General features: G+C 39.9%; 1 protein-coding gene across 1 annotated transcript in view; it reads right to left on the bottom strand.

The window, feature by feature from the left end:
* Positions 1-17,373, bottom strand: part of LOC136425817 (uncharacterized) — a 31,961-nt gene extending 14,588 nt beyond the window's left edge. The window contains exons 1-15 of the mRNA XM_066414757.1: positions 17,370-17,373; positions 16,469-16,585; positions 12,354-12,530; positions 11,962-12,138; positions 10,213-10,386; positions 6,223-6,399; positions 5,981-6,100; positions 5,673-5,792; positions 5,171-5,277; positions 4,907-4,968; positions 4,197-4,342; positions 3,168-3,380; positions 2,123-2,284; positions 1,448-1,576; positions 469-588 (exon numbers count right to left, since the gene is read on the bottom strand). Coding sequence (XP_066270854.1) covers positions 469-588; positions 1,448-1,576; positions 2,123-2,284; positions 3,168-3,380; positions 4,197-4,342; positions 4,907-4,968; positions 5,171-5,277; positions 5,673-5,792; positions 5,981-6,100; positions 6,223-6,399; positions 10,213-10,386; positions 11,962-12,138; positions 12,354-12,530; positions 16,469-16,585; positions 17,370-17,373 — 2,005 coding nt within the window. The remainder of the gene's footprint in view (positions 1-468; positions 589-1,447; positions 1,577-2,122; positions 2,285-3,167; positions 3,381-4,196; positions 4,343-4,906; positions 4,969-5,170; positions 5,278-5,672; positions 5,793-5,980; positions 6,101-6,222; positions 6,400-10,212; positions 10,387-11,961; positions 12,139-12,353; positions 12,531-16,468; positions 16,586-17,369) is intronic.
* Between the last annotated feature and the right edge of the window lie 262 nt (positions 17,374-17,635).

Genomic DNA, 17,635 nt, shown 5'->3' with positions numbered 1-17,635 from the left:
TGAACTTTTTAGATAAGGGATCAAAAGTATAACATTTCATCATATCAAATTACAATAGTGAAGAAATTCGTTACTAGAATAGTAGTGTATAAATTCATTCCTAGAATAGTACGTATGTGCATGAAAGCAATGTCGCGTTTGTCTTTATCTCCAAGCAGATCTCCAAGGTACCAAATTCGTATTAGCCGTCCAGAGAAGTTGCAGTTAGCCAGAGTTGCTACGGCTGGCTGGAGCTTCTCTGGCTGGCTGGAGCTTCTCTGGCTGGTTGATACGATTTTAACACCGCGGGGATCCGCTTAGAGATTACATTTGTCGTACAATAAGGTTGATACATCAAATTGTGGGCGGTACAATATTCAGTCTAAGCTTTTTTCTTAAGGAAAATGTTGCTGTAGATCAATGTAGATGCATGTGTCTGAAAAAAGCCTCGCCAAGACGTTTAGAAAAGCCCTTCTAATAAAGACTTACGGCATTTCTGCTCGTCACTGCTGTCCCGGCAGTCACTTTGTTCGTTACATCGCTTCCAGCCGACGATGTATCCCTGCGCGTTCTCACAGGCGAACTGGCCCAGTTTAAAACCCAGCACCACTGAAATTTCAAGTAAGAAATGTTGTAATGAGATCATAAACACCTTACAAATTAATCCCGCCTCTCACTTGACCCGCGGCACGCTGGCGGCGTCGCTGCGCCCGATCGAATTGACAAATCACTCAACGAATTTCATTGACAAAAAAAACAATATTTTTATCTTTTTAAGCTTTGTGTGTTTTGTTGTCTTTTTGATCATACTGGTATGTTTTGAATGATATTCCCATTATAAAGTGAATGGTTACACAAATTCAGTTTAGGACAAAGCGAAGCCGCCAGCGTGCCGCGGGTCCAATGAGAGGGGGGGGGGGGTTATGTATCCAAGATGGAATAGGAAACATGGATCAGTCATGCACGTTTGACCAACTGCTGACGCCACGTATCCGTAAAGACACGTGTCAATAAAGTCACCTGTCTTTAACTCTCGCGAATTTACGTTCGTAAGTAATTGGTCATTATTGATCATGAAGAAGGCAACAGTGGTCGTTGAAAATCTGATCTGTGAATACATCAGTGTCGTTAGAAAGTATAGCATTGTACTATGCGTCAGTTATGTATAACAAATATCGTTAGAAGAAACAAGCAAACACATTCTAAGGGCGACAGAGACCATTTATCATTATTAGGCTAGCACCGGGGGCTTGAACAAATTAAAATACTTTTTTTCAATTTTTGCTACAGAAAAGGTTATTCTGCAATTTATCATTGAATTAAGGGGACATTATTATGAATGTAACCCTTTGCTGTAGCAAAAATGGGTTTGTTTATTACTAAACCGTTTGTCTTGAAGTAAGCTTATCAACCAATCTATCGTGAATGGACCAAGTTCAACCGAAGTTCTGTGTAAGACCATAGCTACCTTTGTCTGTTTGCTGGTACGTGATTTTGAATCCTGGAAAAGACTGCTGTTCATCAGTCAGAAATGTTAGTGTCATGACGCTGCCAGTTGACGTCAGAGGCCCAGGAAGCTCTGATCCACAAAATGTTCCTGGAATGATTTAGAAAAAAATGTAAGAACTGTCTACCTCAAGGTGTCAAAAATGTCATCAAATCTTAGAAGTGGTTTTTCCTCTGACTGAAGGTTTTTGTATGCGATAAAGCATTGTGCCGAATACAAAATATATCAAAATACATATGCTCAAAGACCTGCAATTTCCTTTCCTGTCCAAAAGGATGAAAAACATCTGCCTCTTTTTTTTAAAGTGTGTTCTCAACTTTATCGACCCTATAGACATACGTCTTGATATTGAAATTTTATCGTGGCACTTAAGAAAGGTATGTATATATATTAGCTTATATTCACTAATTCCAATTTTTTAAAAAAGAAGCTATTTTGATCTTACTGGAGATATTTGGTGGGGGAACGAAGCATTCTATCAAATAAAAATGAAACTTTTAAATTTGGTCAAACTTACGGCTCTCTGTAACCGTCCGTCTCTTTTTTACTGCCATTTATTCATGGTTTTGTGCTGTCAACAAGATGCCGTCCACAAATTGAATACGAATGACTAAGAGCAAATTTTGGGATACATACCAAGCAAATTCTCTTCTGTCGTGGATTCCCCGTCATACACGGAGAGATTGTCGTACCGGCAGACCCGATAGAGGGCGCCCTCCAGATGGAACTCCGTGAACTCGAGCTTGATGACTTTGGTCGGATCAGGTGCGCGAATCGTCCACTTCTGTCTCAAGTTACCTACACGTGCAAAATGACTATTTGTGAGTTTCTTTACACGGATCTTGTATGAGACAGAACTGACGTATAGTTATAACAATCTCGGCTAAATACATGGGGAAAACGGAATGTTGAAAGACCATGTCTAAAATGTCCCATGGAGTATGCTATAGCCATACATCTGGTCAGAACATCGTCACATAGTCAATATAGAAAATTGTAGAATGTGCACTACTCTTCTGATCAAGCATGTAAGCCACCACCTAAGAAACCTGCACTAAAATATCATCAAGCACATTGATCTGACAAACGTGTATCATTCCTAAATAACATGTACCACTCCGCCGTTTAGCTCAAATGACACATATTTCCGAGGGTCGGGACAGGAGAACACAGCAAACGCAATGATTCTAATTGCCATGAAGAACTTTGTAGTATGTTTGTAGGTATTCACGAATTAAGTTTCATATGGCACAACCTGCTATAAAATTTTTGCCCGGCCTTTTCTCGCCTTCATCACTCAGTCACATTTGGGACATCATCGCTACAACTTCACCATACGGCAAGGAGAAGTAGAGTCCATACAGACCCGGGGAGGGTAGCTAATCATCATCATCATCATCATTATTATGCTTCCTGGTTTAATCCGGTGAAATACAATCAATAAAGTTTTTCCAGTACGATCTGTCATTCATGGCAGCTATCAATGCAGAACCTGAGAGTCCAGTGTCTCTTTAGATCAATGTCAATAAAGTTGTGTGAGGTCTTCCAACTCTGCGTTTTCCCTCGGGTAGCCACTGCATTAGTTGCCCAGCAGGTTCGTCACTGCGAACAACATGCCCCGCCAAGGCGAGCCGGCGTCGTCGCACTACTGATGAAGGTAGCTAAGACACATTATATTTACCTGGGTAGGGGTTTGGGTAGGATGGACTCGTGAAATCTCCCTGCTCTTCTACAAGCTCCGTGTCTGCTGTGAACAGGCTTGTGCACTGCAGCCCATCTCCTGTAAACCCCTGGCGGCAGGAGCATTCGAACCCCACGTATTTGTCGCTGCAGATGGCATTAGAGTCGCAGTTGTCCGTTCCAGTTTGGCATTCGTTGTCCCCTGCTTTGAGAGCTAAAGAGAGAGAAAAAATAAGGTAGGTACATGTATAGGACGTGATGTAGCATATTCCAATCTGGTCTAATGCTAGGGTCACATTTCCTAACCGGGGCCCGGCCGGGCTGTTTGCGAAAACGAGAAATCAAAGTGTATGCCCATAAATTTGCACAAGCTATGCTCTTAAAAAATTTCAGGTACGTTTTGTGTTTTTGTTGTCTTTTATATCAAACTGTTCGTTCCCAAAGACTGCTCGGCCGGGCCTCGGGTTGGAAATGTGACCCTAGCATATAACGGAGGCTGGCGGACCCACACACGGCCACTGTGTTTTTTATTCAGTGTGCAACGAACATGGCAACTAAAGCGGCTAGCACACTGGATCTAGGCTGCGCCAAATTGCGGGAAATTACTGCGGCAACGTCGCGACGCACATCTACCAAAATAACGGCCACAGCCGGATTTTTTTCATTCTCAGTTTAAGCTCAAATTTAGATACACGATAACCTTAAAGGAAATCGTGGTGTCACCATTGTCGTAAAAACCAATGTACAATGTTCAAGATTAAAAAAAGATGAGATTTTCAGTGATTGCGGTGCTTTGCGCCATTTTCCCCTCATTTGCGTCATTTTGTCAATAGCGATTTTTTTTAAAATATTTTTAACAGGTCGCAATTTTAGGCAACGAGTTGGCGCCAATTGGCATCCCGTCTATGTCACTTTGCGAATGCGTTTCGCAATATGGCGCAATAAAGCGCAGTTAAGTGAGTTACCCGCATAACCAATCATGCCACGGGGCTACCATGGCATTTGACAAAAGACGACTACTCATGATCACCTTCGGGGCCGAATACGACAGAGGTAGGGTCCACTTGCTCGGATCCGAAACTTCCATCCCTCGTGCTGTTAATGATCAGACCCTCCGCTTTAGGAATTGCGTCTGTTGTCAGGCTGAGTTCGGAAACGGCAATGACACTACCGGGTCTGCAGAAAGTATAAAAAGATTTAGAGTAGGACAAGAAAAGTTTACCTTATCACATTACTCAAACCATAGACCCAGCTTATTTCAAGATCAGTCACCATACGCGGACACGAATCATTAGCTTGAAAGCTGGAAAGACATCGGGTTAAAGTGGAAATTTTAGTTTAAGACGCAGTTAAGGCTTTCTTATCATTCATGTTATTATTAATGGGTTCGCTTCTTGTTTAACTGTGATTAGAAGGCACAATCTACAAAGAGAGGCTTTGATTATGAATAAATCTTTTATTTATATATCTATTCTTGTTTTCGGTAAGTTATACACAGTTGCCATGGTTTGTTTGTATCTTATTGTTTTTTGTTTTTTATTAATGAAGTTGCTTCATGTTCTTCAAACACCAGAGCTAAGTGTGAAATGATAGAAAAAGAAAGAATCGGAATTCAAAACTGTAACCTTATTATCAGCAGAGACAGTTATCAGTCAGTTAAAAGCTAACTATATAGAGAGAAGATTATGTGTAACTTGAGAGTGAATCCTCCACCATTTATCAAAGATATACAAATCGCACTTTAACGCTAAGACTGAGATGCCATCGATGCTTTCCTGTATCTCACTCGTGATTTCCCCTAACTGAAAAAATAACATATTTTGTAAATATTTAAACACGTTACACCACGGGAAATAACCATGACCCGTATCGCATCGGCAACTTAATACTAAGTATAGGTGTAGCCTTGCATCGTATAAGGTCGTATATCTTCAGAATTATTTCAAAATAAATAAAAATGTATATACGATTATCACAGTAACGATCATAGTAAAGATATCTTACTGTATTGGTGATCAAGTTTGTGAGCTCCTCCCGCAGTTGCGGGTTGGAAAAAACTGCATTCCATCGGGGGTTTGTCAGCAGAAAGGCCAGGGTGTGACGCTCAACAGCTTTGGGGAAAACAACACACAAGAATGAAATATAAAAGAAGATCGATAAAAAACACAAGATACAAAAGTATGCAATACATGTAAGATAACGCAGGATATTTTAATATTAAAATCATGATAGCCCCCGCCCCTAAATCATCTATAAAACGCTAATAAGCACTACAAACTGTTAAACTACACTTTGTACTAAAAGCTTGTAGCTGGTGTGCCACAAGGAAGAACACTGGGCCCGCTATTGTTTCTGTCATGCTAGCTACCGTGTAAACCCAGAACCCTCTGCTTTACGTAGACTATAGCTAAATGAATAGTGCAGACTTCCCCAGATACGGCCAGTCGGTCAAATACGACAAACTCATATCGGAATAGAATATGCATGTTATGATCAAAAATCCAACCTATGCAGTTGAAACCGTTTCCCAGGTGTCCACGGTTGCATTGACAAAGGAAGGACCCATCGGTGTTTGAGCATTCGGCATTACTATCACACGGCGCTCCACTACTACATTCATCAATGTCTGCAAGAGCAACATGTTTTTAAACAACAAAAGCATAAAAGCTAGTTTCAATAAAAAAATCATTCTTATTTTTACCTTTTACCAAACGACAACGTTTATCCCAATAATCGTAGTGATGTAGAAATAGACCAACTTTCCATTTCTCTAGATGTATGGGAGGTTTATGCAAGTAAGAAAAAAATGTTCACCTGTACATTCAAGGCCACTCCCTTCATATCCAATTTTGCATTGGCAAAGATAGGACCCATCGGTGTTAGTGCAGCCGGCATTCACATCACATGGAGCGTCAACTCTACATTCGTCAATATCTGCGTGAGAATAATACAAGTTAGATGTCAATATGCTACAATTTCTAAAAGGAACACGGACATTTCTTGAGGAAAAGGCACTAACAATCCCTATTTATGGGGATTTTTAAAACTCATCTTACCGGTACAAGTTGGAACAGGATTACTCCATGATCCGTCAGCCTGGCACCTCGCATTAACAGCACCGTTCAGTGAGTATCCGGAGTTACATGTGGACGTAACCCTGGTCGGGTAGGAGGTCGCTTCGGAAGGATTCAGTGCTCCATTAGTTGGAGCGGTCAGCTCCGGACATTGTCTGGCTGAAATGACCAAGAATCTTTTCAATGCGTGGGTCCAATATGTATGTAAGGACTGATTCCAACATGGCGCTCGTAAAGCTATGTCTTAATTATGTTGAGCCCATAGGCATGGGCTCAACATATTGTTTTTGTAGGTGTTCTTCTTCTTCTCCTCCTGACAAATCTTCAAATGGATTCAACTCCGCCATTTTTTAACCAACCAACCGACCTGAAATTTGGTGTGGAGGTAAAGATGGCAAATACCCCCAGACGATTTTCAATTGTTTTGAAAAAGGCCTTAAAATCATTTTATGGAGGTTTTTTGGGGCATTTTTAGGCAATTTTTATATTTTTGGCTCCTGTGCCCTGGTATTACAAGCAAATTTAAATGACATGGCATTCGGTACAAGGGTGCCTTGAACATGTCCCTATAGGACTGCAATCACATTTCTGGTGTATATCACTGCAAAATGCTTCGTTTTGGGACTTTTGGACCCATTTTCAGACCAAAAACGAGTCAAAAGTGCTGTTCCCGTTCCATGTTCTATCTAAGAATCCATGTTCTATCTAAGGTTCCGGGCGTTCCATTTGCTGCTGTCCAAAGAACATGTGTTCTTTTCAGGTTACCTGAGGTCATGTTGCAGGTAAACACGCAAGCCTTTGCAGTAAGAAGCTCTTGGCGTCTGGTAGAACTTGTAGTAGGGGTGGTGCAGAGCCCGAAATTTGTTCTCCGGGCCCGTCAAAACCAAAAATGTGCCAAATTCAAGGCGTACGATCTGATACATAACGGTCAAAAATCGCTTATATTTTTAAACAAGTAGTTGAAGAAGCTTTCAACTCAATATTTGTGAAAGATTTACTAAAATACCGTCAACCATAAGTGAGAAATCGCCCATCGGGTTACGCGCGTTTCGCCCGGGGGAGCAGGCGGACCCGCTTCCCGGTAACGCACTTGGGGAGGGTCGGCTTCGCGCCGATCCAAATACGGAGCGTTACGTCACTCTTAAACAAGAAAACTAGTCGCCAATTTGTAGCCAGCATTACGAGCTACAAAATGAAGTAAGTAGCCAACTTGTGCGACTTACATTGGTTAAAATATTCACATTTTAATTTTTAGAATCGAAATTCCGGACGAAGGTACCCCGTTAAAAACATTTTAGCCACTGGTATTGTTGGAAAATTCAAGAGATTTTCGTTATTTTAGTACCAAATTCGCATATATTCGAGCCATGGTGGACTCGGTAATCGGCTGATACTTTTGCCGTTGCGAGCCAGTTTTCGGAAGGAAGCAAGATGGCGGCCCAGGCGCTACTGACCGCAGTAGTTCGGAGCCAATTACGTCGTCGGCATCGGGCCAAAATACGGACACTTCTACCACCCAAATGCCAAGTAATATCTTTTTCCAAGTCTTTACGTAGTTTTATGTCGGTTTTGGGGTATTGTTATGTCAAATTTGGCCGCATGATTATCGGTAAACACTGTTGTTTTTTTATGCCGCATGGTAGCTCAAATGATTTGAATTTGCCGTTTTTACGTGGATTTTCGTGCCAGTGGTTGCATGTATGATTACTATGAATCATTTTCAACGCCCTATGGACGCATTAGGTTCCGTTTTTTTAATGAATGATAGCCTTTATTGTTGTGGCCTACTTCACCGATGAATCCTCAAGGCATCCTCTAGGTATTACTAGTACTACTTAGTATATACATGTATGTATGATAGCTAATGGAGGAAATAAAGTACGCAAGTATCGAAGTTTCATATCTATCTCATCATAGATTGTTTGAAATTTGTGTCTGCCATGTGAATTCTATTATATAGTTTGAATTTCAACAGACATTTTCTCTTTTGACACAGGAATGAAGAGAGTGAAGAGGAGGAAAGACGAGACTAGATATTCTATTTGCCGTTAATAACTTTGTAGTTTGGGCACATAAAGAAAGAGAACTTCAGTAACTTCTACCCTTAGTAGTGATCAGCATGTGTGTCTAGGTTGTCTCAGCTGGATAGTGAAACCATACAAAAAAGGAGATTTAGCTTTTGTAGTTGATTCAACTGTAGAAATAGTTCCAGACCAGAGAAGCAATGGCCACCTGTGCCATGATCCAGTTGTCTGATTCTCGTAAAATTGAAATGTAATACATGTACAATGCAATAAATACATGCACTTTGCCACTCAACTGCCCTGCAACAAGAAAACGAAGTTCTGCAGTGAAAAAAGGGGAAGAAATGAAATGAATGCTGGATATTGAATTATCGGACCAATATTGCAGATTGTACAATGAATGATATCAGTGTGTACAAATGTAAATATAGAGCATTGGGTAATACATGTAGTTCAATATTTCTGGATCAGATTATATTTTTGAGGCTATATTTGAAATCAGCATGTGTCTAAGACTTTGTGTACCAAGTTTTTTTTTTATCTTCAAGTATAGGGAGGATATGGCAAGTTGCATATTTAATTAGCGGACGCGCATCTTATTACCTCAGGAAATCAATTATCATCATAATTCATAATTTTTTGAAGCAGATATGTAGATTTTATGGCCATATTTAGATTCAGCATGTTACAGAACCCATGTATGCCAAGTTGTTTCCTTGCATATTGTACGGTTACAGAGATATCGCAATCTTGCACGTTTAAGATGTCCTGTGCCCGTGTCCATTTTTCCCCACTTTTTGTGATATTTTGAGATGAGAAATCTAAAGAAATGATGAAGGCAAAGCTACAAGCTTTAAGGACTTGTTAATATCATTGTAACTAAAGAGAATGCAGCTTATTTGGTGCTTCCATTGTGAATTATTACTGAGTTATGACAGTTTTAAGATATTACATTTCAACGGTTTTTTACGGATTCAGGAAAATTTGAGGACTAATTCTCAGACCTTTGAAGGGCCGTAACTCGCTAACGGTATGTCCGATTTTGTTCAAACAAAAACCATTCTGTTTCTTTCACAAATACCTATCAGTTGACACCAAGTTTAAAACATATTCAGAGTTTGAAATTTTTGTTTTTGCACGGGTGATGCTGAAACAGTCAATTTATGCATCGGGAGGGAGATTAGCAAAGTATGATGCTCTCGCAAATGTTGCCTTCCAACATGCAGTTAATATTTCGATTTGCCCAGGAGTTATTCTGGGACATCCCACTTCTTGCATGAGGAGGAGTATGGGCTAAACATGCTGTATTTGCTCAGGGGCAAATGACGGCCTTTCTAGTTGTTACTGTCTTCTTGTTACTGTCTTCTTTTTTCTTTCTCTCCTTTTTTTATTACATAATGATCACATTGTAACAAAACCCGCAGGTCACTTCAAGGCCACTCCATGGTTATGGGTTACACAATAAATGTATTTAGTAACTTTTCACCCTAGGTCAAAATCATCACTAGCCAACTGCTCTGGATACCAAAAAGTGAGTCAAACGTTTTCCTCCTATGAACTTTCTGCAATATCTTGACAATGGTTTATTGGCCAGAAATTACTGAAGTGCTGAATTGCTGTAGGGTTTATAATCACACAATGCAGAACAAATACATATTTGCTCCACATTTGCACTTTGTCGAACTGTCGCAAGGGTCTGGGCGGCTGCCATTCGGCGCCAGCAGGTGACCTCAATACGATCTTTTCTAACCGAAGCCAGGTACCGATTCACATCTGGGTGGAGTGTTAAGTCCCTTTCCCAAGGGCACAACATCAGGGCATATCGGGGTTTCCAACCCGGGACCTCTCGGTTCTGGGCGAACCAACCTACCGATTGCGCCACACGATGACAACGTGCTCAAGATTTCATGGTCATATTCCATGGATATAAAATTGAAATTCTCCTTACGTGCGCATGTTGCAACGAGGTTGCTCCATGTTCCGTCAGCTTGGCACGTCGCATTGGCAGCGCCGTTCCGTACGTATCCCGTATTACAGGTAAAGGTGACCACTGTCTGGTAGGTGTTCGCTCCTGTACTGAGCACTCCGTTAGTTGGGATAGCCAACCCAGGACATTGTCTTGCTGAAATGGTTAATAACGTTTTTTTAACGTCATCCATATCATGTTCTCCATTTGTTAACATTGACGCTTGTTAACGTTAATCTGCGTTTACTTGTCAGTTTTTCTTTTAATTAAGAATTTACACTATTCTTTCTAATAGTCTCTTTAACCCTCATCCGACCGACACATTTTTGAGACGAATCTGGCCGTATGGGGTCCAAACGGACCCCATTTTGCTTTGCCCCAAAAATATATTTCTGGTGTATCTTATTTTAGTTATTGTGCATATCCTGTTACAATAATCTATGGAGAATATTTTGACAAGTTTTGGTGTTGATGATTAAAGCTCATTATGATGATTTATGCAGAAAATGAGGAGAACCCGCATTTTCCTTTAACCCTATCTCGACTGGAGGGGCTAAAAGTGCCCGCGCCAACTTTGACATCGTATAACTGCCAAATGACGTATGCTAAGACTACCATACTTGGTGAGTTTTCCTAGAATCTAGTTGGCAACAATTCCATGATAATAGTTTAAGTTTATCATTTTTCCTGTTGCCATGGCAACGGGTTTCTGACAGGCATTTTTTACAAAAAGTCACTATTTTTTTAAAAACAATGATATTTTTCAGGTTTTCTTGCTCAACCACACTAGTTTTCCAACATGTATAACATCATATGTATTTAGATGTAACTTTCATGATTTATTATTCATAATTTATGCTAATTTGATTACGTAATCGCTAAAAATCCAAGATGGCGGACAAGATGTTTATTTTAGGTATAAACAGGCGTTTTGCCTTCAAATTCGTCACTACCTGGTATTTTCTTAACCAGAAACATTCAGATTAACGTTTCCAGTCTCTTTCTTTTGTTATTTGGGGTCATAAATGGAAAAATGTAATTTCAAAATTTCAAAATGGCCGATCCAAGATGGCGGATGACAGGGATCACTAACGACACATGACGTCATTCTATGACGTCATTTTGACGTCACGGTAATCGCCATTGACGTTGTATGCCTTGGCATACCTTAAAATCAATAATACACTCTATTTTGTTTAATACCTTTCAATATTATGGGACTTCCCTATTTTGCCTTTAAAATCACATCGACGACGTCATAATTACGTAATATTACGTCATAACGTCACAAAATTTACAGAACTTATAACACTTTACGTGAACATCACTCCCTGCAAATTTGGTGAGGATAAATTATACCGTTTGGAAGTTATGAGGAATTTCTTTCTAATTACGTAATAAACAATGCGAAATTATCTGGGGTCCGTTTGGACCCCAGCGGACAACACGCATACTTTAGAGTATAACTTCCGCAAAAATCGGCCAATCCCGGTAAAAATTTCTCAGGAGTTGTAAGACATGTACATGAACAAACTCATGGAAGGATTTTTTTCTCCAACGAAAAATGTTGATATGGCACAAATTAAAACACGCCTGGGGTCCAAACGGACCCCATACGGTCGGATGAGGGTTAACATTGTGAATTTGCACATACCACAATTTGATGTGTATATGCCATATTGTGTATATATCCCAAATAGCTAAAATATAGTAAATTGAAAGTCAACTTACGTGTGCATGTTGGAACGTCGTTACTCCACGTTCCGTCAGCTTGGCACGTCGAATCAGAAGCGCCGTTCCGAACGTATCCTAAGTCACAAGTAAACCTAACCCTGTCTTGGTATTGATTTGATCCTGTAGAACTCAGTCCTCCGTTAGTGGGGGCGGACAAAGCAGGACACTGTCTGGCTGAAATGGTCAAAAACATTTAACTGCTGGAATATATCAACTAAATGTTGATAAAGTGACGCTCGTTGATATACGTGTTTAAGACATTTTGCTTCTGAAACGCCAGTCGCGCTTTTTTCTTCAATCACTCTCTGCATCTTAAGGAGAATGTATATATCCACTACAATTAAATTGCTAGCATATGCTCATATAGATAAGATTAAAAGCATTCTCACGTGTGCATGCATGAACGGGGTCACTCCATGTCCCGTCAGCTTGGCATGTCGAATCAAAGGAGCCGTTCCGTACATATCCCGTGTTACAGGTGAAAGTTACCAGTATCGGGTAGGAGTGTGGTCCGGGAGGACTTAGCAATCCGTTAGCCGGGGCCGCCAGGGTCGGACATTGGACCGCTGCAATGAAAATTTAAAAAAAATATAACAATTTCTGTCTAGCTAAAAACAGTGAAGAACTTGCCCATTTTGTTGATAGATCGATAATTCTTGACGGGAGGCTTCTATATGAAAAAAACATCGAGCGACTATATGGTTGTTGCTGATCGAAAGTTGAGCGTTACATCTATCATTATAATATAATGCACGATGTTATGGTAAGAAAGATAACAAAATCCAAAATAAGAAGAAAGGCCTTATCTATAGCATTTAAAACGTGATCATTGTCTTTTTGCCATTGTTTAACTTTGAAAATGGACAACCCTTTTCATTCCTTTGAATCCTTTGAGTGGAAGCGTGGAATAAATATTTACATTCATCGACATCTAGAAAGACATGTAAAATAAAGGACATTTAAGTTGCATATTAATAAATCAAATTTTAAAGGAAAGTGTCACAAACTTGCAAGTAAGTTTTGACATACCTGTACAGTTGAAGCCGTCCCCGCTGTACCCATTAGTACAGTTACACACAAACGAACCGTCCGTGTTGGTGCATGTAGCGTTGTCGTGGCATGAAAAAATCATACATTCATCGACATCTAAAAAGAAACATAACATTTAAGACATTTAATTTCCATATCTATTTGTCAAATTTTCACAAAACTGTCATGAACGTGCAAGTAAGTTTTGACATACCTGTACAGTTGAAGCCGTCCCCGCTGTACCCATTAGTACAGTTACACACAAACGACCCGTCCGTGTTGGTGCATGTAGCGTTGTCGTGACATGGAAAGTTTATACATTCATCGACATCTAGAAAGAAACGTAACATTTAAGACATTTAATTTGCTTATCAATAAGTCAAATTTTGACGAAATCTGTAAACAAACTTGCAAGTAAGTTTGTACATACCTGTACAGTTGAAGCCGTCCCCGCTGTACCCATTAGTACAGTTACACACAAACGACCCGTCCGTGTTGGTGCATGTAGCGTTGTCGTGACATGGAAAAATCATACATTCATCGACATCTAAAAAGAAACATAACATTTATGAGATTTAAATTTCCATATTGACATGTCAAATTTCACAGAAAAGTGTCACAAACTTGCAAGCAAGTTTTGACATACCTGTACAGTTGAAGCCGTCCCCGCTGTACCCATTAGTACAGTTACACACAAACGACCCGTCCGTGTTGGTGCATGTAGCGTTGTCGTGACATGGAAAGTTCATACATTCATCGACATCTAGCAAGAAACGTAACATTTAAGACATTAAATTTGCATATCAATAAGTCATATTGTAACGAAAAAGCTAGTGTCACAAACGTGCAAGTAAGTTTTGACATACCTGTACAGTTGAAGCCGTCCCCGCTGTACCCATTAGTACAGTTACACACAAACGACCCGTCCGTGTTGGTGCATGTAGCGTTGTCGTGACATGAAATGATCATACATTCATCGACATCTAGAAAGAAACGTAACATTTAAGACATTTAATTTGCATATCAATAAGTCAAATTTTCACGAAATCTGTAAACAAACTTGCAAGTAAGTTTTGACATACCTGTACAGTTGAAGCCGTCCCCGCTGTACCCATTAGTACAGTTACACGCAAACGACCCGTCCGTGTTGGTGCATGTAGCGTTGTCGTGACATGGAAAGTTTATACATTCATCGACATCTAGAAAGAAACGTAACATTTAAGACATCTAATTTCCATATTGATATGTCAAATTTAGCAGAAAAGTTTTAAAAAAACTTGCAAGTAAGTTTTGACATACCTGTACAGTTGAAGCCGTCCCCGCTGTACCCATTAGTACAGTTACACACAAACGACCCGTCCGTGTTGGTGCATGTAGCGTTGTCGTGACATGGAAAGTTTATACATTCATCGACATCTAGAAAGAAACGTAACATTTTAGACATTTAATTTGCATATCAATAAATCAAATTTTCACGAAATCTGTAAACAAACTTGCAAGTAAGTTTTTACATACCTGTACAGTTGAAGCCGTCCCCGCTGTACCCATTAGTACAGTTACACACAAACGACCCGTCCGTGTTGGTGCATGTAGCGTTGTCGTGACATGGAAAGTTCATACATTCATCGACATCTAGAAAGAAACGTAACTTTTAAGACATTCAATTTACATATCAATAAGTCATATTGTAACGAAAAAGCTAGTGTCACAAACGTGCAAGTAAGTTTGTACATACCTGTACAGTTGAAGCCGTCCCCGCTGTACCCATTAGTACAGTTACACACAAACGACCCGTCCGTGTTGGTGCATGTAGCGTTGTCGTGACATGGAAAGTTCATACATTCATCGACATCTAGAAAGAAACGTAACTTTTAAGACATTCAATTTAAATATCAATAAGTCATATTGTAACGAAAAAGCTAGTGTCACAAACGTGCAAGTAAGTTTGTACATACCTGTACAGTTGAAGCCGTCCCCGCTGTACCCATTAGTACAGTTACACACAAACGACCCGTCCGTGTTGGTGCATGTAGCGTTGTCGTGACATGGAAAGTTTATACATTCATCGACATCTAGAAAGAAACGTAACATTTAAGACATTTAATTTGCTTATCAATAAGTCAAATTTTCATGAAATCTGTAAACAAACTTGCAAGTAAGTTTTTGCATACCTGTACAGTTGAAGCCGTCCCCGCTGTACCCATTAGTACAGTAACACACAAACGACCCGTCCGTGTTGGTGCATGTAGCGTTGTCGTGACATGGAAAGTTCATACATTCATCGACATCTAGAAAGAAACGTAACATTTAAGACATTCAATTTGCATATCAATAAATCAAATTTTCACGAAATCTGTAAACAAACTTGCAAGTAAGTTTTTACATACCTGTACAGTTGAAGCCGTCCCCGCTGTACCCATTAGTACAGTTACACACAAACGACCCGTCCGTGTTGGTGCATGTAGCGTTGTCGTGACATGGAAAGTTCATACATTCATCGACATCTAGAAAGAAACGTAACATTTAAGACATTCAATTTGCATATCAATAAGTCATATTGTAACGAAAAAGCTAGTGTCACAAACGTGCAAGTAAGTTTTGACATACCTGTACAGTTGAAGCCGTCCCCGCTGTACCCATTAGTACAGTTACACACAAACGACCCGTCCGTGTTGGTGCATGTAGCGTTGTCGTGACATGGAAAGTTCATACATTCATCGACATCTAGCAAGAAACGTAACATTTAAGACATTAAATTTGCATATCAATAAGTCATATTGTAACGAAAAAGCTAGTGTGACAAACGTGCAAGTAAGTTTTTACATACCTGTACAGTTGAAGCCGTCCCCGCTGTACCCATTAGTACAGTTACACACAAACGACCCGTCCGTGTTGGTGCATGTAGCGTTGTCGTGACATGGAAAGTTTATACATTCATCGACATCTAGAAAGAAACGTAACATTTAAGACATTTAATTTGCTTATCAATAAGTCAAATTTTCATGAAATCTGTAGACAAACTTGCAAGTAAGTTTTGACATACCTGTACAGTTGAAGCCGTCCCCGCTGTACCCATTAGTACAGTTACACACAAACGACCCGTCCGTGTTGGTGCATGTAGCGTTGTCGTGACATGGAAAGTTTATACATTCATCGACATCTAGAAAGAAACGTAACATTTAAGACATTTAATTTGCTTATCAATAAGTCAAATTTTGACGAAATCTGTAAACAAACTTGCAAGTAAGTTTTGACATACCTGTACAGTTGAAGCCGTCCCCGCTGTACCCATTAGTACAGTTACACACAAACGACCCGTCCGTGTTGGTGCATGTAGCGTTGTCGTGACATGGAAAAATCATACATTCATCGACATCTAAAAAGAAACATAACATTTATGAGATTTATATTTCCATATTGACATGTCAAATTTCACAGAAAAGTGTCACAAACTTGCAAGCAAGTTTTGACATACCTGTACAGTTGAAGCCGTCCCCGCTGTACCCATAAGTACAGTAGCACACAAACAACCCGTCCGTGTTGGTGCATGTAGCGTTGTCGTGACATGGAAAGTTCATACATTCATCGACATCTAGAAAGAAACGTAACATTTAAGACATTAAATTTCCATATCAATAAGTCATATTGTAACGAAAAAACTAGTGTCACAAACGTGCAATTAATTTTGACATACCTGTACAGTTGAAGCCGTCCCCGCTGTACCCATTAGTACAGTTACACACAAACGACCCGTCCGTGTTGGCGCATGTAGCGTTGTCGTGACATGGAAAGTTCATACATTCATCGACATATAGCAAGAAACGTAACATTTAAGACATTAAATTTGCATATCAATAAGTCATATTGTAACGAAAAAGCTAGTGTCACAAACGTGCAAGTAAGTTTTGACATACCTGTACAGTTGAAGCCGTCCCCGCTGTACCCATTAGTACAGTTACACACAAACGACCCGTCCGTGTTGGTGCATGTAGCGTTGTCGTGACATGGAAAGATCATACATTCATCGACATCTAGAAAGAAACGTAACATTTAAGACATTTAATTTGCATATCAATAAGTCAAATTTTCACGAAGTCTGTAAACAAACTTGCAAGTAAGTTTTGACATACCTGTACAGTTGAAGCCGTCCCCGCTGTACCCATTAGTACAGTTACACGCAAACGACCCGTCCGTGTTGGTGCATGTAGCGTTGTCGTGACATGGAAAGTTTATACATTCATCGACATCTAGAAAGAAACGTAACATTTAAGACATCTAATTTCCATATTGATATGTCAAATTTAGCAGAAAAGTTTTAAAAAAACTTGCAAGTAAGTTTTGACATACCTGTACAGTTGAAGCCGTCCCCGCTGTACCCATTAGTACAGTTACACACAAACGACCCGTCCGTGTTGGTGCATGTAGCGTTGTCGTGACATGGAAAGTTTATACATTCATCGAGATCTAGAAAGAAACGTAACATTTTAGACATTTGATTTGCATATCAATAAATCAAATTTTCACGAAATCTGTAAACAAACTTGCAAGTAAGTTTTTACATACCTGTACAGTTGAAGCCGTCCCCGCTGTACCCATTAGTACAGTTACACACAAACGACCCGTCCGTGTTGGTGCATGTAGC

This window comes from Branchiostoma lanceolatum, chromosome 19, assembly GCF_035083965.1.
Source record: "Branchiostoma lanceolatum isolate klBraLanc5 chromosome 19, klBraLanc5.hap2, whole genome shotgun sequence".
Classification (NCBI taxonomy): domain Eukaryota; kingdom Metazoa; phylum Chordata; class Leptocardii; order Amphioxiformes; family Branchiostomatidae; genus Branchiostoma; species Branchiostoma lanceolatum.
This window is presented reverse-complemented; position numbering and strand designations above follow the sequence as displayed.